General features: G+C 41.7%; 1 protein-coding gene across 1 annotated transcript in view; it reads right to left on the reverse strand.

Moving 5' to 3' along the window:
• Positions 1 to 20,880, reverse strand: part of LOC102957892 (gamma-secretase activating protein) — a 90,932-nt gene that overhangs the window by 6,414 nt on the left and 63,638 nt on the right. The window contains exons 20-26 of the mRNA XM_042977203.1: positions 15,276 to 15,404; positions 14,362 to 14,420; positions 13,672 to 13,703; positions 11,301 to 11,362; positions 7,728 to 7,823; positions 4,873 to 4,943; positions 4,083 to 4,177 (exon numbers count right to left, since the gene is read on the reverse strand). Of these exons, the coding sequence (XP_042833137.1) occupies positions 4,083 to 4,177; positions 4,873 to 4,943; positions 7,728 to 7,823; positions 11,301 to 11,362; positions 13,672 to 13,703; positions 14,362 to 14,420; positions 15,276 to 15,404 (544 nt within the window). The remainder of the gene's footprint in view (positions 1 to 4,082; positions 4,178 to 4,872; positions 4,944 to 7,727; positions 7,824 to 11,300; positions 11,363 to 13,671; positions 13,704 to 14,361; positions 14,421 to 15,275; positions 15,405 to 20,880) is intronic.

Genomic DNA, 20,880 nt, shown 5'->3' on the forward strand with positions numbered 1-20,880 from the left:
GCCCTCTTGGAAAAGACAGCATAGAAGGGGACCTTTGAAGGGTAAATGTGATTCCTGTGTGTGGAAATGAGGCCAGAGAACATACAGAGTGGAGACAGTTAAAAAAAAAAAAAAAAAAAAAAAAAGCCAGGCTTGTCATGAGCAGACCAAAGCTAGAATCCTGCCATGTTGCTTACTCACCATAGGTAACTAAGCCCCTATGAGCCTGTTTCTTCATCCCTAAAATGGAGCCACCAGTACGGTTCCCACAGTGTGGCTTTGAGAACTAGAGCAAAGTCTATGAAGCACAGAGCACATGGTAGAACAACAGTGACAAATAACAAACACGTATTGAGGCCTTCAGTCTAGGCACCAGCCAACTTGATCCTCATACAACACTATTAGGTGGGAACTACCTGATTCCCATTTTATAAATGGGGAAACCAAGATCCATAGGCACTAAGAAGGTTGCCTAGAATCATACCATTAGTAAGTGGCAGAGCTAAATTTGAAGGCGGGCTATGGAATTTTAGCCTATAACATTACCCCGCACCAATAGCTGGCAGCTGGGTTAACGGGACAACAGGAACAGAGGCCCAAAAGTGAGAAAGTACAGGGCATGTTCAGAAAGCATTAAATGACCCAGCTGAGTTGGAATCAGGTGTATGAGAGGAATGGTAGGAGGTAAGGCTGGAATGGTTAGTTTATTTAACAAATCAGATGCCTTCCAGACACCAGGCAAGGAGCTGGGTGCACGATAATGAGCAAAACAGACGTCACTGCTGCTCCCATCCACCTTCCGGTCTGATGGGAAGACAATCAGATAGTCACAAAACATACATTCTTAAAAATGTGACCAGTTCCATGAAGGAAAAGTGCAGGGTGCCCTGAGTATTGGCAGGGACTGAATGCTGAATGACGGCAAGGAATATCTTATTTATTAGACTCTGGAGAGGGATACTGAAAGTTTCTGAGCAAGATGGAAAAAGGATTTCAGTTTTACTCTTGGAATATTAAAACGGCAACAGGCAAAGAATGGACTGGAGTACCAACACTTTGCTACAAGAGGTATGGAGACTTACAGGAGGCTACTTCATGAACCTGCAGCAGAGGTGATGAGGGCATTGACCCTGAAAGAGGAAGGGAGGGATTGGGGGAGACACGTGGCAACAGGTAGAGAATTGGAAACTGAGGGGGTGTGGATAGGGAATAACAAAGGATCACAGCCTAATCTTAGGAATTTACATGACAAGGAAATGATGCCCAAAGAGCAGGAACTTGAATTCAGAGCCGTCATGGAGTTTTCTGTCTCTGAGCACATGAATCATGAGCAATGAGGGACTGAGTCCGAAGTTCTGGCCACATCAAGGGTCAGATAAAGTGCAGACTCTGCCCACAAACAGATGTTAATGGGCTGACAGCTGGAGGAGTCCACTGGCTTCTCTGAATCCAAAAAAAAAAAAAAAAAAAGTGACTTTTACTAACTAATCAACAACATGAGATTTTTCACATGGAATTGGACATTCTTCCTAAGATTAAAAACTGTTGTGAAATTAGTTCTGAAGAAAAGTTTACATAAGCGTCCTATAGGTTTCCTGGATTCAAAATCCCTTCTCCAGCCCTGTGTCTGTGTCCTGGAAACCCCTGATGACGCTTCATTCTCTATCCCTAGGGCACAGCCCCACATCCAACAGTCCTTTCTTGGCTCCCTCCACACATCAGCTCCAAGTAACACAGCCAACTGGCTCCAAGTAGGCATCAGTTCCAAGGCAGAGCTTTTGCAGCCCCCGTCCGCATCCTCCGAGGCTCCTGGCCTCAGGTAGCCAGTGAGGGGAACCCAGGCTCCCTTCAAACTGCAAATGCTCCAGCTATGGTTAAACCATGACTTCCTTTTCGGGGTCCTTGTTGCCTTTTCCTCTTTAACCAAATGGATTACAAGTTTCTGACCCTTGGAACTCAAACAGTTCTCACTAATCCAGGAGGCTTGGAAAGCAAGCACACAAACACAGGGACATGGGAAAACACCGGTGTTTACACACACATGCACACCCACGTGATCCAACCTCACTTCACCTCTATTTCCACGTCAAATGAGGGAAACAAAGATTTAAAAGAAGAGGAGAGAGGGATACTGCTCTTACTTGACCCATGGACACAAACCATTAAGTGTACTCCTAATTATTCTCAGCCACTATGGATAACACTTTTCCACCATGTTTCCCCTCCTTACACATGCCTGTGGAAGAATGTGATGTTCCACAGAAGGTAAAGTCTTCTGATCTCCCAAGTATAATGTTTTCCCCATGAGTCACGTTCATTTATTTACAAAAGAGGCTTGAACATCCACGGTGAACAAATCTGAAAGTGTCAATCATTCCTCTAACAAGTCTTTTGTGTTCATGACAAATAATTAAGAGCTTAAGGCAGAGAGCTATAATATAGTTTTCATGAAATCCCTTCAGTCTTTCTAGAGGGCATCTTGCAATTCAGATTCCATCAGGATCATTTAAAGCCATCTATAATGTTCATGAATGGTCACTTTCAGATCCCTACAAAATCAAAAGAAACTCTTTTTGTACCTCCACTACAAGCAGCTCTTCTAAGATAAGGTGTATGGATAGAGAAAGCATGAAGGATTCCAAAGCATGAAGGATGTATCACAAATGCTGACAAGCCAAGACTGCTGTGGGGATTCCTGGGCCCATAAATAGTCAATGTTTCAGTATCAACTAATTCAAATGGAATATAAAATTCAAGAGACAGCACAGAATAGTAGCTAAAAGCACAGATTCTAGAGCCAGACTGCCTGGCTTTGAATACTGGCTCTGTTGCTTAATAGCTGTGTGACTTTTAGGCAAGTTGCTTAGCCTTTCTGTGCTTCAATTTCATCATCATAAAAGGGGAAGAATCATAAGTGGAACCCTATGAAAGTGCCATTTTTGTTGGTCAAAAACTGGTTGGATATTGACAATTTAATGTGGTTCAATTTAAGTTCCTACCATTTAGGACTGTTATGAAGATTAAACGTGCTTATTTATATAAAGTACTTAGAACAGTAACGGGCATAAAATGGGCACCATACTCATACTGGTTTAAATTTTTTTCAATGTTTATTTTTTTTGAAAGACAGAATGTGAGCGGGGGAGGAGCAGAGTCAGAGAGGGAGACACAGAATCTGAAGCAGCCTCCAGGCTCTGAGCAGTCAGCACAGAACCTGACTCAGGGCTCAAACCCCTGGACTGTGAGATCATGACCTGAGCCAAAGTCAGACACTTAACCTACTGAGCCACCTAGGCTCCCCGGTCCTGGTTTAAAATGAATAAATAAAAGAATGAATTACTGGTATATTATTGGATAGATGTATGTGTATAAATAAACAAAACTGGCTGATAAACATTATGTAGTGATAGTTATCATAAAGCTTAACACTTGTCAGAACTTAGATGTAATGAACACAAAGCCGATGGGAGCTTATTTGTTTTGTATAAAGGATACTGATTTATATACACCTGTTCCCAACTGGACTTCTGTTAATTTTTGTAACTGCTCTAATTTCTAGCACAGTACATGGAATGGAATTTAAAAAATCAACAAATTGTTTACTGAATGAACAAATGACCAATTAAATGAATGACTGCATACGCACATGCCAAGGTTGTTTTGAGGCCTGACTTGCTCCTGTTTCAAAGTCCTAAGGGCAATTTTTAGCTTCCAAGCACATAAGAATCAGCTCAAGTTCTGACACCCAGCCAGACCCACTTCCTTCTGAGTGTTAACTTTCTCAATCAGATAAACTAAGCCTGGAGACATCAGAGAAAGATCTCCATGAATCATCTTCACTGGTTCAAAGTATCTTAGCAAGCTGCATGGGGACCAGCCTAGGCTCCCTAAAGTTAGTGACAAGGCATAGCATAGTTTAATAATTGGAGAGATCTGGTCTGCAGAGAACCAATGTCAGGCCCATCTCTCACGGTGATGCCAGATACCCAATTTCTCAGACACAGGAGATCACATCCTTAAACTCATAATGTGCCAAGACTGGGACCACGTGAAGAAGAAAAAACAAATTTCTTACAACAAAAGACAAAAGAGCCAAGACTTACCGGGAGGCAGCGGTAAAAACAAACTCTTGGTAGCTTCCAGAATCCTGGTCATGATGTGAAAGACTTTAAATTCAGCTGCACTGGCCCTCCCACTGCTGGGTAAAACAACACAGCCACAGTCAGCCAAGGGTTAATCTCTAAAACCCTGTTTGTAGGGGCACCTGCGTGACTCAGTCAGTTAAGCCTCTGACGCTTGATTTTGGCTCAGGTCATGATCTCACGGGTTCGTGAGATCGAGCCCCGTGGGGCTCTGTGCTGACAGTGTGGAGCCTGCTTGGGATTCTATCCTTCCCTCTCTCTCTGCCCTTGCTCCACTCATGTGCACTCTCGCTCTCTCAAAATAAACAAACATACATTAAAAAAAAATCTGTTTTTCTAAGCAGTGGCTCTGAGTACCTAACAGAGATGGAATTCATGCTAATGGTGAAAGGCTAGGCCCTGCTGAAAGCCTCATAAGTATGATGGCGACCATCAGTCTAAAGCCTAGAATCTAACCAGACAGAAGGCACATAAATGATAAATGGTATTAATTGAAATTCCCCTTCCTAGCAGTCCTGAGCTCACACGTCCCTCCCTCCTCATCAACCACGTGTCAGGGAAAGAGGATGGGTGAAGTAACAGGGCGATTCCCTAAATACTGAGTATAGAATTAAGATAGACAGTGTCAGGGCTGGTGACAACTGCTGTCAACTGTTAACTTCCAAAAAAGCTTTGCCCAAACAGGCAGCAATTACGGTTGTTTTAACTCTTTGCACACCTTGATAAGAGAGAGCAAGAGATACTTGCGTACAAGTGGGGAACACAGGGGTGAAGACTGTGTTTTCTCCAACCGGTTTCCATTATCTGGCAGACGAGATCCAGCTGGAGGATAAAGACAGCCTGTTAGCCTTTGCCCCTACCCTCTCCCTCAGGGGTCCCTATAGCTAGCCCTCTGCAGGCCTGATGGGCACGTTCAGGGCAGCTGGCATGTGGCCTGTGCCCAGACACAGAACCAGCCTTTCTGCAGTCCGTTCTGAGGCACTGGAATCCAAAATGGAAAGACTGAAAATGCACACCCGAGTCTAACAGAGACCCTTCTGTCTATGCAGGCAGTGCCCCAACTGAGCTTCCCCAGCCTGGTTAACAGGCCCTCAATCATAGGCCCTCTGCCACCAGCGAAGGTCAAGTCCAACTGGATTTGTTCTAGGCCTGGTACATGACAAAGGTCAGTGGCTGACAGTGAGAAGAAAGGAGACACAGAAGAGAATGGAGGTCCTGAGTGTCGACTGTGGAGTAAGACTGCTTTCAAGTCCAGGTCATACATTTGACTAGTTTGTCAGCAACAGAGCAGTCTCCATGGGGCTGTTGCCAGCCATGAGTCCATGCACTACACGTGTAGGCTTAAGGACGGGGGGCACAGGGGGCAAATCAGAAAGGATCTCCATACAGGCACAGGCATAAGAGTTTATTCTCAGTGACAGAGATTCTCAGTTTCTCTTTGGCTGAAATCAGGTAAGATAACTCATAAGCAATATAGTCTGGTTCTGCAGCAACTTCCTCCATTTGTTTTAGAAAGCCTGTTCAGCCACCCTCCTGAGAGGATTAGGAGACAAGGCTGTTTGCTGCTGGGCAGGAGCAGGTGGATTTGGCCTCCCTCAGTGGCAGCCAAGTCAGAAAGTCACGGGTATTGAGTTTTCTGAGGCTACAGCTCTACCACTTCTGGTCCTATTAGTTCTGGTGGTTGTTAACACAAACTGCTGTTAAAAGTTTTATGTGGGGGCGCCTGGGTGGCTCAGTCGGTTGAGTGTCCGACTGCAGCTCAGGTCACGATCTCACGATCTGTGGGTTCGAGCCCCATGTCGGGCTCTATGCTGACGGCTCAGAGCCTGGAGCCTTTCCGATCCTGTGTCTCCCTCTTCTCTGCCCCTCCTCCACTCTCACTTTGTCTCACCCTGTCTCTCAAAAATAAATAAATGTAAAAAAAAATTTAAAAAAAAGTTGTATGTGATTAACTGCAAGGAAGCATGACGCCTGAACAAAAATCTTTTAACACATTGGAAGGTGAAATTTAAAGTCAACAGAAGGAATGATGACAGATGGACATGTTAAATAATTGTGTTATTAAAGGACAAAGAAAGCAAGTTAATGTCAGCATGGGAAGATCAAGAACACGTTCATAAATTGAGTTCCTGGGTATAGTTTTACTACAAAGAATTATTATTTAAGAAAGTTTCAATGCCGGAGAACCAGAGCTACTCAGTTGGTTAAGCGTCTGATTCTTGATTTCAGCTCAGGTCATGACCTCACGGTTCATGAGTTTGAGCCCTGCATTGGGCTTTGTGCTGACTGTGTGGAGCCTGCTTGGGATTCTCATTCTCTCTCTCTCTCTCTCTCCACCAACTCCCCCCCCCCCCCCCCACCAGCCACACACACACTGCTTGTGCTCTCTTTCAAAATAAACAAACAAATTTGGGGGAAAAAAAAGACGAAGAAAGTTTCAATGCCCTGCTTGTAAATATCAATATATGAGGATTCCAACCTCACCTAATGTATTAAAAACTGTGAAATTCAAAGATACTATTTAAAAAGACACTGGTGAGGGGCGCCTGGGTGGCTCAGTCAGTTGAGCATCCGACTTCTGCTCAGGTCATGATCTCGTGGTCTGTGAGTTCAAGCCCCGCATCAGGCTCTGTGTTGACAGCTCAGAGCCTGGAGCCTGTTTCGGATTCTGTGTCTCCCTCTCTCTCTCTCTGCCCCTCCCCTGTTCATGCTCTGTCTCTCTCTGTCTCAAAAATAAATAAAACATTTTAAAAAATTAAAAAAAAATAAAAAGACACTGGTGATTGTAATAAAGGCAGAAAACTATAAAAGGTAATAAAATTAAACAAGAAATTCAATCAGGGCTATATCTAATACATATATGCAAACATATATGTTCACACACTGGTCATTTGCATACTGTTCTTACCCAAACTTGGAGAAATGGAGTGTTCTTTCTCTTTATGTGAATTTAAATACTTCAAGAAACTGGTCTACCACACTATTTCTATGTTCTTAGTAGGGTCACGCCTGAACTCCATACACTTTCTGAGAGACTCAAGATTGCCTCAAAATTCAAACTGGTCACATCACTTCTATTTACACATGGACTGGTGTTATTAATTTGGATCACACAACTTCAGTGAGTGACTACTGGCTACTGAGTAGATAAGCTACCAATCCCACCAGCAGATTCTAATGTGGGAGTATTTACACAACTGAGCTAGAATCTGGCCTAATTGAGCTGTTAGGCACTCATTAAGAATTTAAATTCAAGTTCTCTCATGTCTTCATAAACCTCCATGTACAGAAATCATTACCTATGGTTTAATAAGGAGCTAGAAGATGCCAAGATGACATATGACATATGAACATTTGGCAACTATGCCAAGTTCCTTCCATGAACATAAAAATCACCATTTGAAGGAACTGCAATAAACTACTTTCATAACATTGCTTTTTTGGTTCTTTTTTCCCTTTATTCAATCTCCAGCGCCAAATATACTGGTTTGAGGACAGGAAATCTGTAAAAAACCTAATCTGAAAAACTGAACCATATACTGGGAGCTACATACTGGGAGACCAGGGTGGAAGGAGCATGATAGAGAACAAAAAAGCAAAACTAACCAGTTTTGAAACATAGTCCAGAACCATCTGTTCAATTTTCTTCTTTTCTACACCCTGTAGGTGTCTCAGAAGATGGTCTTTTAGCTCAGACACCATCTGAAAACAGGATACAGATTAGATAAGTCACAACCTGCCCACTCACACCTGCTACTGGTTTAAACTAGATCCATTTATTAACACTTTACCAGTATGAAAAATACTGGGTCTGAAGGTCCCACCAGCAGGAATGTACAAACCCATAGTGTTACTTCAACAGGCATAAGTCAAGGGCACCAATGTTCTCCTCAAGAGGAACTACTGATGATTCCCTCAGTGAGCAGCCAAGAATCAGATTCCCAGCCTTAATTAGAATTCTCCAGAGAAGCTGGGCAAAACCATTAACTTAGAAGTCTTTGGGATGTACCAGATGGTTGAAGTCTAGTGCTCCCAGCCCTGGAGAACTAAAAGGAACTACTCTAATCATAGAACAACTGGGAGTTGGAGGGGGGGAGGTATGGTGTGGGACCTTTGGAAGGACACAGGCAGGAGTAAAAAGGAAATGCATCAGGTACCTTCCTCTGCGCAGTGGTTACAGACACTGAATAAAGCCCCTACATGGAAAAGTAATGAACTTATTGATTCTATTGCCTCCAAACAGGCTTGTATACCTACTCTGTTCTTGGAGCTCACCAATCAGTGTGGCATCCCAGCCCTCCCCACCTTTTGTTTTTCTGTCTCCTTCCTTTCTTTTCCCCTCCCTTTTGCCTAGATGCCCTACTCAGCTAGATGCCCTCCTGGCTAGAGAGATTTTTGCATGAATAAACACCATGAGAATCGTACAATTGACATTATATGTGTACATATCTTCTGTTTTAGCAGATTTGCATGTATAACATCCTAAGCAAAACTTAGCCTGTGGCATTCTGGGCCATGTGTTCATCAATTAGGCTTAAAATTTTTTGATTCATGACTACTGCATGCTTTTTTGCGCTTTTCAATTTTTCTATAATAGCCATAAACATGAAAATTTAAGTCACCCATAATCCTATCATCTATGTTAACATTTTGAATTTTTTATTTTCCTTTTCTCTAGTGTGCACATTCATTCTAATGTTTCCTAATTTGTTTTTTCTTCATATAATAGTTTATGTCACTAAATATTCTTAACCACACAGGTTGTGATGGCTGCACAGTATTCAATTTTAGGAAAGTACTAGAATTATTTATTCCCTTCTTACACATTATGAGATGCTTCTTATGCAAGTGTTAATAGTACTGAAAAAAATCCTTATACAATATTTGTTTGCCATATCCCCAATTATTTTCTCAGGCTAAATTACTAGAAATGGAATTTGTTGGGTCACATACTTAAGGTTTGTAGAGACACTGCCGAAAGACACAGAGACACTGTGGTTATACTAATTTTTAGCCACATCACATGAGACTGCCCAATTTCCCATACGCTGAACTTTGTAATTTTTAAATTTTTGACAATTTGATACACACATACATAAATTTTTTATATTAGATTCTTTAATCTATCTAATATTTTTGTTGGTTTATGCTATAAAGTAGTGGTATTTGGGATAGGGGGACTTCAATGGTCTTTTCCAAATAGCCAGTCATTGATTGAAAATTCTTTCTTTCCATGGTGATTTTTAAATGCCTCATTTATCATACACTGAACATTCAGATTAAAACTAGAGTCTCCTGATGGTCTATTTTGTACAAGCACCACATTGTTTCAATTATCGTAGCTCAACAACATACTTAGCTATCTGGCAATGCTAGTTCCAGTCCTCTTTGTCAAGTGAGTCACTTGGTCAACTGTCAGAGAAATTTCATTGGCTTGTTAGTTGTAATTTTATTAAACCTAGAAGCTAAGGATTTGGAAATGGAATAATGTTTTTCATTTACTTTTCTAACTGGTTAATCCTAATAAAAAAGAAAATAAATTTAGAATCACCAGCTTATTAACTTTTTCCTTATTATTCCCCATTTCCCCACTTGATTATTTTATTTGTTTGTTGCACTGGACAATCATAGCATCTTCTTTTACTTTTGTTTCTTATTGCACTGTATAGAATTTCTAGAACAATATAAAATTTTAGTGAAAATAGCAAGGATCCTTAACTTCCTTCTGATTTTAACAGGAATGCCCCCAACATTCCATTAAGAAGGGTGTTAACCATTAGTATTAGAATATTTTTTTGCCTAATTGATGTATTACAGGAGTGGGATTTTACTTTTATCAATTTTAAGCACCTATAAAGATGATCTTTTTTTCCCCTCTTTGAACTAGTGATATGATGAATTACATTAATGTATTTGCTAATATTAAGCCTTCCTAGAAAAAAGCCCACCTGACCATGCCATATTTTTCAAATGGACAACTGGAAAATATTTTAATTAAGCTTGTGGTATCTATGTTTATAAGTAAAAGTGGTCACTGTTAGATTTTGGTTTTAAGGTTATGCTAGCTTTCTAAAGTGACTGAGAAGCTTCCCATTTTTTTTCCCCCCAAAAATAATTTACATAGCATGGGGATGATCTAGATCCTTAAGCCAGTTTGAAAGAACTGACTCATTAAATAATTTGGTGACTTTTTTGGAGATAATTTTTGACAATTTTTTCAAATTATTTATGGTTATTGTGCTTTCAAGGACTTCTATTTCTTCTTGGCTCAAGTTTGGTATTTCTCTTTATTAAGGAAAATTTAACTGGAATTTTCAAATGTGTTTTTCTCATATTTTAAAATTTTCCGTAATTTAACGTGATGGATTACCCCATTCCTAAGCCTGTACAGTATTAAAAATATTTTATTAAACTTTTCAGATGTCTCTTTAATCATTTTTTAAAACATATTTTGGATTTATTTCCCAATTCCGCTCTTACAGTAATTTATATAACTCTCTTTGGTCTTCCTACAGTAGGACTTCTTGAGAAAGAATACTTTATTCTGTTGTGTTTTAAACCCCAAATACAAATGCCACAGAGACATTGTTCTTCCCTTGTTTCAAAAACTCAGTGGAGTACATTTCCTTATGATGTTCCGTAATTATATATTTTGGGGGTGACTGATTTATGTATGTCTCTCCCACTAAACTATAAATTCTAAAAGTGCAGGGGTGCCTAGGTGGCTCAGTTGGTTAAACGTCTGACTCCAGATTTCAGCTTCAGGACCTCATGGTTCATGAGCCCAGAGTTAGGCTCTGTGCTGACAGTGTGGATCCTGCTTGGAATTCTCTCTCTCTCTCTCTCTCTCTCTCTCTCTCTCTCTCTCTCTCTCTCTCTCTCTCTCTCCACCCCCCGCCACTTGCACATGCTCTCTCTCTCTCTCTCTCAAAATAAATAATTAAACCTTAAAAAAAATTCTAAAAGTGCAGAAATCTTATCTGTGTTGCTTAACCACTGACCACACAGGGCCTACAGGGCTGATAACACCAAATGTTAAAAGAATGAATGAATGAATGAATGAATGAATGAAAAGAATGAATGAAAGATAAGGTTAGCATGAGAAGTACAATCTAGCCCTTTCCCCTTTTCTTGAAGCCTATCATTTCCCAGCACCCAAATGGCCCACAGACCGCTTACCAGACCCATAAGCAGTCTCTGGTGGTTGTCCTCCTCCTGGAAGAGGGGTGTTAATCTTGGCTCTGAAATTAAACAGAGCACGAGTCAAGCAGAGTGGTTTTCAGAAAATGGGCTAGAAGAAGAGAAATCAGCCTGGGTTTCCCTTCTCTGACTTTTTGGGAAAACTGAACACTTTGTTGATAGGATGAAATTTTTCATTACATGTGTGACCTATTCCTACAAGCTGAACTTATCACTCAGGTGATACGCAGCTCTATTCTAACAGAGGTAGAGACTAGGAAAGAAAGAAAATGAGGAACACATTTCCCAACACCAATAGGATCTGGCTTTGATTCCTCTTCAACATGAAAACTCACCACTAAGAACCTCTGCTTCACTGGTGTCAGGGAGACTTGCGTCCTCTCTTACTGCCAAGGAGGGCACAACTCAGAGACAGGGACTTGGTGAAAGGATCGCATGACTCCCTTCTTTGTGACCCCCTGTAGTTTAGTGACCTTGAGAGTCACAGAACTGAGGGGACCTGTTAATTCCTGTATCAAATAATACTAACTGAAACAAGTTATCCAACTAAAAGGTAACTAGATCAAGATGGGAAAGTGACAGGGAAGGGGCAGGCAAGCACAGTCTCACTAGATGTGCCCTCACACTCCTCTAACAGCACCTGGGTGCCCTGCTCCTCCTCTCCTGCAGCACCTGAGCCACAGCACCTGTCAAGAGAGCAGAACTTCCCCGCTCAGCAGGCTGGTGACCCTATGTGGGATGGCACAGAGGCCTCTTGACCCCTTTGGATAAATTCTACTGGATCCTACACAATCTTCCTGATTTAGATGAAGTCATTCCAAACTTGACTCCAGCAGTCCTGAATTTCACACAGATTGTTCTGTTTCTGTTAGCAATGACGTTCTTCCTAGGAAACTAGTACAAACTAAGCACGTGAGAGGAAGGGACAAGTCCCTAATGTGCTCTCAAAAAGGATACTGGTCACAGGATGCAAACTGGCCAAAAGTACAGGGGCAGGAGTGACGGACACGACAAAATCCTGGACAACCAGCAACACTTCCCAGATTGCAACATTCCCAGCAGTACGTGGAGGGTGAGCATGAATCAGACACATTCACACCCTGGCCGCTGGGCAGGACTCTGGCTAGTGGCAGAACCCCCTGGCTTCAGGCACGGATGGCCTGGTAACACAGGCTGAGGATGGTTCCCTTGGGGCTGTTCAGTGAGCACAGGCTCTGTCGGCCTGGGCTGGATGACAAGTTCACTATCATGGTTCACATGGGCTGTGCACACAGCTGCAGGATGTACCCCAACACACTATATAAAATATTTTCTGTTAGCGCCACCCAATATGTACCTAAACACCCGAGCCTATAAAACAACAGTGGGATGTAAAAATAACAGCTTTTCAAATGGAGGCTGGCCTCTATGAGGCATGAAAGAGTTCCAGGGGCAAAACCACAGAAAACTTGTACCTGGGTATGCTTAACATTCTCTTCCCCCAGTTTCACCTGGACAAACACCTGTTCATCAAGACTTACCTCAGACATTGCTCCCTCTGGGAAGGCTTTTCTAACCTCGCTCTCTTCCGCAATCACCCCCACTCCTGACCCACTCCCTCCCCCACTATGGTTCTATAACACCTGTCACCTGGTTTAGAAACCATGTGTTAGCACCTCTTCCTCACACATTCATGACAAAGCAGCCACCTCAGGTATCCCCTGCACCAAGCACTGTGTTGTATGAGGCACTATAAACACCAGCCCATTCACTCTCATTTTCTCCTCACCTTGCCCTGAAAAGGATAGCGCACAAAATGAATAGACGGCTTGCCCAGGAGCACACTGAGAGCGCTGTGGACAAACTGGAAGTCAAGCCAAGTTCTGTCCAGGTCCAAGCCTGTGCTCTTCCCCCATAACCACACAGCTCACCCAGAGACTCCTCATCTTTGTACCCCTATGGCCTAGCCTAGTGAGTGCCCAAGTGTTAACCAAGTCACAGACTCTCGCATGATCAGCCTGCTGGAAAGAAATCAGCTCTAGGCCAGGGGAACTGCCCAAGTGCATCCTGTGGGTACAGCCACAGGGCATGGTAATTAGATCAAGTCCATGAAGAAAAATAATGAAAACCACAAGGCTAACAGTGAAGGACTGGCCCAGCTAAAGTACATTCAGCAGCTGCCCCTGCAGGTCCTGGTGCCAAGACAGACAGGGAAGGAGCTGGGTGGTCCCTCTAACAGGAAGATATTCAAGGGTACTGCCTTCATTACACTATTGGGTGTGATTTTCTTGCCAACTCACAGTGGTACGAAAGACAGTGTTACAAACCAAACACTGACATCCAGAAGGCTTTATTATAGGTCTTTTCTTACCCAAATTCCTTGCTTCTAGGTTAGAAATCACCCTACAAAGAAATTAGCCAATGTTATTCACATATAAAGATTAAAAAAAAAAAAGCCACAATACCATACAAAGACATCCTCCATAAAAACCACTGCAGAAACTGTTCTCAGGTCGCTGAAAACCTCAAACACTTTAATCAACTTGGCAAAAGCCACATTAGGCAATTATAAGATCTCAAAACCCTTTAGTGCAAACAATGACAATAATTCAGAACAATCGCAGCTCTCAGTTATTGGAAATAATGGGAACAGAAAATAGAACAGGGCTGGAATGGGGCCTACACTTGTAGCACTCTGAGATGACTCATCTATCCAGAAAATGTGCTTTCAAAATAAGAGCCAGTTCGTCAGTCCACTGACACTTTTTAAATGAACCTACTGTCTCTACCCACCTTAAAGTGCTCAGTTAGTAAGAGCTTTATCACTTATAATTCATCCATCCTCTTGATGAAAGTCTACAAGGTTTAACACATACAATTTTCCCACTAGAAACTCCAGCACTGAACTCAAGAATAGGGCCCAGGTGGCTGCATTCATTTAAGTTGACAGCATCATCTGAGGGTACTCAACAAAAGTAAGCTACTTCCATGAAAGTTACCCAAAAAAGGAATCGCAAAAGATAGCCATCTTATAGGAACACCAATCCCTAATTTTACTTACTTCGTTGCATTATCAAGAATATTCTTCACATACACCATGGACCTTCTTCTTCCTGTTTTCTAGAAGGGAGAACATGTCAGAAGTGTGGAAGGTAGAGGTTTTGTGGGTGACATTTTTCACACTAAGGACATAATGCAATATAGGAAAGAAGTATAATTTTAGCAAAAAAGAAATATACTTTCCAAGTAACCAAAATACCTAGGTTCTTAAAAATTAGTTTAGAAAACATTGTAGTCTGAAATTATTAGATTTATAGGAAGGTGCAAGTCAACTATACACTGTTGTGTTATACACAACAAAACTACAATTATATACAATGCTAAAGAGAGATTTCATGTACTCTCCACCCGGTCTCCCCCAGCGTCTCCATCTTCTATAAACAGCTATAGTACAATATCAAAATCGGGAAACCGATGTTGGTAAGATGAGGGTATAGTTCGATGTCATTTCATCATATATGCAGATTCATGTACCATAGTGTACCACCTCAATCAAGCTACGTAACTGTTCCATCTTTCCAAAGATCTCCCTTGTGCTGCCCGCTTTGTAGTCAGTCCCAGCCACTCTTGTTTCAACTATCCCTAATCCCTAGCAACCACTAATTTGGGAACACCTAGATTTTTAAATCAAATTTTAACTATACAAGTACCGCAAGAACCCGTGTTAAGACCTGGAGGTTAATCCCATTTCTACTATGAATATGCTGTGTGTGTCCCTTAACCTCTGTGCACTTGATTTTCCTCCTCAAGAGAATAGAGAGCAGAGAAGCACTTTGGTCTTCCTGCAACAATGCAAAAGGACCTGGCAACTGGAGAGACCTGCAAATTTAAGCCAGCCTCAAGACTTAAGGGCATCACCTCATCAAATGTACTATGCTTTTGCTTTTTGCTTTATTCTTATGAATCCACACAAACCTCTTCTGAGATCAGGCTGTGCCATTCTCTCCTGACCATGCTGTTGTTATAGTGCAAGTGTGGCTTGGAGTACTTAACATATTCCAGGTTGGAGTTCAGTTTTTCCCAGTAGCCCTTAAAACTATGCACCTGTAGGAGACAAAAACATTGGTGAGCTTGAGAAGCAGGGCCTGTGGCCCAAACTACCCGGTAAGGATCGCTGGAGCCTTGCTGCAAAGCTGGGCTTGCTTTACTTCCTCAGCTCTCATAGGGTAGCATTTATGAGTGAATTCTTCCCATGAAAGATGGCATTTCCCTCCTGAAAGAAATTCTAAATTGGAGAGACTTGGGGTGCCTGGGTGGCTCAGTCGATTAAGCATCTGACTCTTGATTTCGGCTCAGGTAATAGTAATACATTTTTTTAATGTTGAAGGATATATTGACACAAATTGCTTTTAAAGTTTTAAATTTTAAATTTAAGTATAATTAACATACAGTGCTATATTAGCTTCGGGAGTGCAACACAATGATTCAAGACTTCTATATATGAATCAGTGCTCACCATGGTAAGTGTAGTCACCATCTGTCATCAAACAACATTATTACAATCTTATTGACTAGATTCCCTATGCTTTCTTGGTGTTGAGCTGTAGAAGTTCTTTATATATTTTGAATATTAACCTCTTATTGGACATATTCAGTAGATCGCCTTTTTGTTTTGTTGGTTTCTTTTGCTGTGCAAAAGCTTTTTATTTTTATATTGTTCTAATAGTTTATTTTTGCTTTTGTTTCCCTTGCCTAAGGAGACATATCTGGAAAAATGTTTCTGTGGCTGAGGTCAAAGTATATACTGACACAAACTGTTTTCTTAAATCAATGAAGATAGATTTATGATACACTTTCTTGCCAAAATATACATGTTTATAAAAGATAGGACTGGAGCCAAAGGTGCAATGTGTAGCCATAAAACAAAGTGAGCTAATGCCTAGTGTGGTGACAGACTTGGCTGCATTGCAAGAAAAAAAAAGAGAATTTATACAAAATATGTCTCAACCAAGAAAAATGCCCTTACGTTAAATAATAGCACATTATCCAAATTCTTATTGGAAGTCCATTGGTTCAAAATGAATTTTGGAGTATCAGTAAATTACATAATAATATTAACTTACTGTTTTAGAAGGCTGAAAGGCCCATCCAGCCAACATCCCTTCTCACAGAGACAAGAAAAACTATGTTCAAGAAAAGGGCATTTCTAGGGGAAACCGGCACACTGGTCAAGTCACACCACCAACTTGACCTACCTACCTCACCTTTTCTTCCCCTTTCAATTTATTTAAAATTAATATACCTTTATCCACCCTTTGGTCTTCCTTCTATTTAAAAAAATAATAATGAAAGCAAATACTGCCAACATTTGGCAGTATTCAGTCCCTGACAGGAAGTCAGTACAGCTTTCTTGCTATTCTACCCCTGGGTTCAGGCACTCTAGGGCCAAAGCCCAAAAACTAATTGGTGTTGTGGTGACACCTAGTGGTCAGTTAAGATACTAACTCTGCCTGCTTTGCCACCACAGTCCCACCCCTCTGATCTTGTGAGGAACACGGATGCCCTTTTATCTGTCATGGGGCCTCTTCCCCTCAAGCCAAACACCACTGTCCTGTCTGAAGACCCCACTCACACACTGTAACTCCTAAGACAAGATCTCTCCCAAGCTACCTTCCTTCTCCTTCCTCCCCCATTAAAAAATCCCTGTTCTCAGCTGAGAATAAACAGATAAAACAAGTCCATAGATAGGTTTCCAAGAGGGTTATGAACCCACTGATTGTATGTAAAATGGAGTGACTTGTAGGAACAATTTTCTGGGGACAAGGTCTACAGCCTGCACCAGATGTTCAAAGGAATTCATAACCTAAAATAGTTCAAAACCACTGGGTTAGAAGGAAAAGGATCTAAGTTTTAAAAATAAACAAACAAAAAACACTTTAAATAAGAAACAACTGTTAATCAGAAGTCCCAGAAATATTTTACTTAAACCGGTGGGTCTTTCAAGAATGTCACCGGGCTGCATGCCATAACATAAGTGAAAACAATTAGTGGCCGATGTGACTACATGGTATTTACAAGGTAAGTGATGTAATTTTTTAAGTTATGAAAATTCTCAGGGATCACTGTAATTGGAAGGTCTTTTTGAAGGCCTAAGTAACAGATAAGACCCAGAGTTTGAAAATAGATTTGAGTACGTAAAAGACAAGGGGAGGATGTTCCAGATGGGGCATGTAGGGAGTGAGCAAAGACTGAATGAAAGACTGGAGTGATCCGGGGTTTAGATCAGAGAGCATTAGAGAAAGCAGAGAAAGCAAACAATAGCACTTGGTTCTCTGTGGCAAAGATTGCTGCCTCTAGCACGTCACTCCCAACCTCAGTAAACACCTGGCTTGCATCCCCTAGACATTTAACTGGTGGGGGGTGTGACCTGAGCTTCCTGAGTTTTAGAAGCTCCCTGGGAAACCCCAATGCACAGCCAGGGCAGAGAACCCTGCTTAAGCATGCCTGCCCAGGTAATCCCAGTCTCCCACCCAGCCTCGCATATTTGCCTCATCTACACCCCTGGTTTACAGGCTGATGAAGAACCAGCTGTCTGAAGACTCATGATTGTGTTGTTAAATAGTAGGAGAAAGGGTCAAAGAGAAGGTCAGCCAATCTAGGACAGATTTCGAACGTCAATGAAAAACAAGCATACTCATTAACCCAGAGAATTCAAGCAGTTCCAAGATAAAATTTTAGATGCTTTAACACAGAAAGAGGGGGGAAGAGGGAGTGAAAGCTACACAGTCACATCCTAACAGTCAACCTGGGAGCACAGAAAACCACTCCTGTGTTGCTCAATTAGCACTTATGGAACCAGTTGTGAACTCAACATTGTGTTCATCAGAAACAACAGCATCAACACAAAGTAAAAGCCACAACAGCCCAGAAAGAACATTGCAGGCTACTTCAGAAGAGCTCAAAACTTTAAAATACACAAAAATACTTTGTAAAAAAAATATTCATGAATTTAACTACTTCTGGGAGATGCTAGTGTTAGAAGCCATCAGATCCTCAGGGAAGCCCCAGAAGTATTTTCTTGCACAAGAAGGAGTTTTAAAGTTTGATTCTGAAAGAAGGCAAATTATCCCAGGTCTCCTCTTGAAAAATAATCTCCTTTTATCTCTTAGGAGGACATGAAATAATTATTAAAGGAAGCCCATCAAAACTATTAATTGGGGGCGCCTGGGTGGCGCAGTCGGTTAAGCGTCCGACTTCAGCCAGGTCACGATCTCGCGGTCCGTGAGTTCGAGCCCCGCGTCAGGCTCTGGGCTGATGGCTCGGAGCCTGGAGCCTGTTTCCGATTCTGTGTCTCCCTCTCTCTCTGCCCCTCCCCCGTTCATGCTCTGTCTCTCTCTGTCCCAAAAATAAATAAAAAACGTTGAAAAAAAAATTAAAAAAAAAAAAAAAAAAAAACTATTAATTGAACCAAAGGACCAAAGAATTACATTAAGGGACTGTTCCCCGTTAATGATTTGGGTTGCCAGTTGATTTTAGGAGGAAAAAAAAATCCCTGTGGTACTGGCTCATCTGCAAATTACTGCCAGGAAAAACAAAAAACAAAACAAAACAAAATCTGCCTTTTATTTCTAAAAGTCCCTCTGGCTTTGGTTCTACATCTGATTAACCATCATCTTCTTAGAGGAGAAGAAGCCACCTCAGAGACCTTTACTCTTCATGCCAGGGCTCAACTAGCAGAACTAAAGCATCAATCCAATTTGTTCAGTAGATACCATCTCAGTATCAACTTCTATTTGTAGCCCAGAGAAACACAGTGACCCACTACCTCTAGTGCAGATAGAACATAGAAACACCTGTGTGTCCATAAACCCAGCAAAGCACCATATTAAGCCAAAATGCTCTAAACAGACCATCAGATCCATACAGAGGACCAGTGACTAGATCTCCTGAAGCTTCCCACAAAGGGGACTGCATGTTGTAAGTGCCAGTTCTCCTACTTATAAATTAACTTCCTCTTTCTTCTCACCACCTAGGAAAAAATCTCTCTTCTTTGCCCAGCCAGGTGGCTCCCTTAGCCATTTTTAATGGGCTGCATTTTAATGTAATCACTAAATATGACTCTAAACTATTCCATGTCACAATCAGCATATACCCTGAGGAAGCCAATGCTATTTCCCTCCTTTCAACCTTAAGCATTCAACAGAACATCTCCAACCAAACCTGTGAATAACAGCAGCACAGCCTAGTGACTCAATCTGTTCCTCAGTTTCATCATCTGAGATATAAACTGAAGATACCCCATCTCTGTAGATATAATAGAAATGAATATACCAGCCTAGTGCTCCATTTCTAATAGGTAGCACTTCTTTGTAGCATCATAAAATTATGTTTGACAATATTCACTGAACTTGTCATAACTCACTGCCCCGGAAAATATGTTGTACAGGAAAAAACTTTTCTACAACAGTCTGTTCACAGAAGACTTCACTTCTGCTGTCACTAAATGTGTGAACTCCACCCCTGCCCCCATCCATTAATTCTCCAACACCAGCTGGGTGTCCCATAGTTTAACTCAGTTCTGACACTACCTGAAGACAGCATCAAATCCCACAGGCTGCCTATAAATTGGAGGTTCCCAACACCCCCTGGGGTTTGATAATTCACTGGAGTAGCCCACAGAAGTAAAAAAACAAAACAAAACAAAACAAAACAAAACCAGTTTACTTACTATATATTGGTTTATTGTAAAAGGATACAACTAAGGAAAACCAGGGGCACTTGGGTGGCTCAGTCGGTTAAGAGTCCAACTCTTGATTTCAGCATAAGTCAAGATTTCACGGTTCTGACACTGAGCCCCTTTTTGGGCTCCCCACCAAGCATGGAGCCTGTTTGGGATTCTCTCACTCTCTCACTGCCCCTCCCAAGCTCACTCATACACAGTGCCCATGTCCTCATTCCCTCTCTCCCTCTCAAAATAAAGAAACATTAGTGGTACCTGGGTGGTTCAGTTGGTTAAGTGACTGACTTTGGCTCAGGCCACAATCTCATGGTTAGTGGGTTTGAGCCCTGCATGGGGCTCTGTGTTGACAGCTCAGAGCCTGGAGCCTGCTTCGGATTCCGTGTCTCCCTCTCTCTCTGCCCCTCCCCCACTCACACACACACACACACACACACACACACACACTCTCTCTCTCTCTCTCTCTCTCTCTCTCAAAAATAAACTTAAACAAATAAATAAACAAACATTTAAAACAACTACAACAACAACTAAGGAACCACCAGATGGAAGAGATGAATAAGACAAGGCATGGGGGAAAGGGCTCAGAGTTTCCATGCATTCTTCAGGCACACCACCCTCCCACAACTTCACCTGTTCATCCATCTCAGAAACTCTTCAAACTCCTTCAGTAAAGGTTCTTTATGGAGGCTCCATTACATAGGCAGGATTGATTAAATCATTGGTCATTGGGGACTGAACTCAATCTCTGGCTACTCTCTCTTACCTCTGGAAGTGAGGAGGGAATGGGCTTAAATTTCCAACTTTCTAATCACGTGTTTGGTTCTTTAGACAACCAGCTCC

The sequence above is a fragment of the Panthera tigris genome, chromosome A2 (genome assembly GCF_018350195.1).
Source record: "Panthera tigris isolate Pti1 chromosome A2, P.tigris_Pti1_mat1.1, whole genome shotgun sequence".
In the NCBI taxonomy this organism is placed as follows: Eukaryota; Metazoa; Chordata; class Mammalia; order Carnivora; family Felidae; genus Panthera; species Panthera tigris.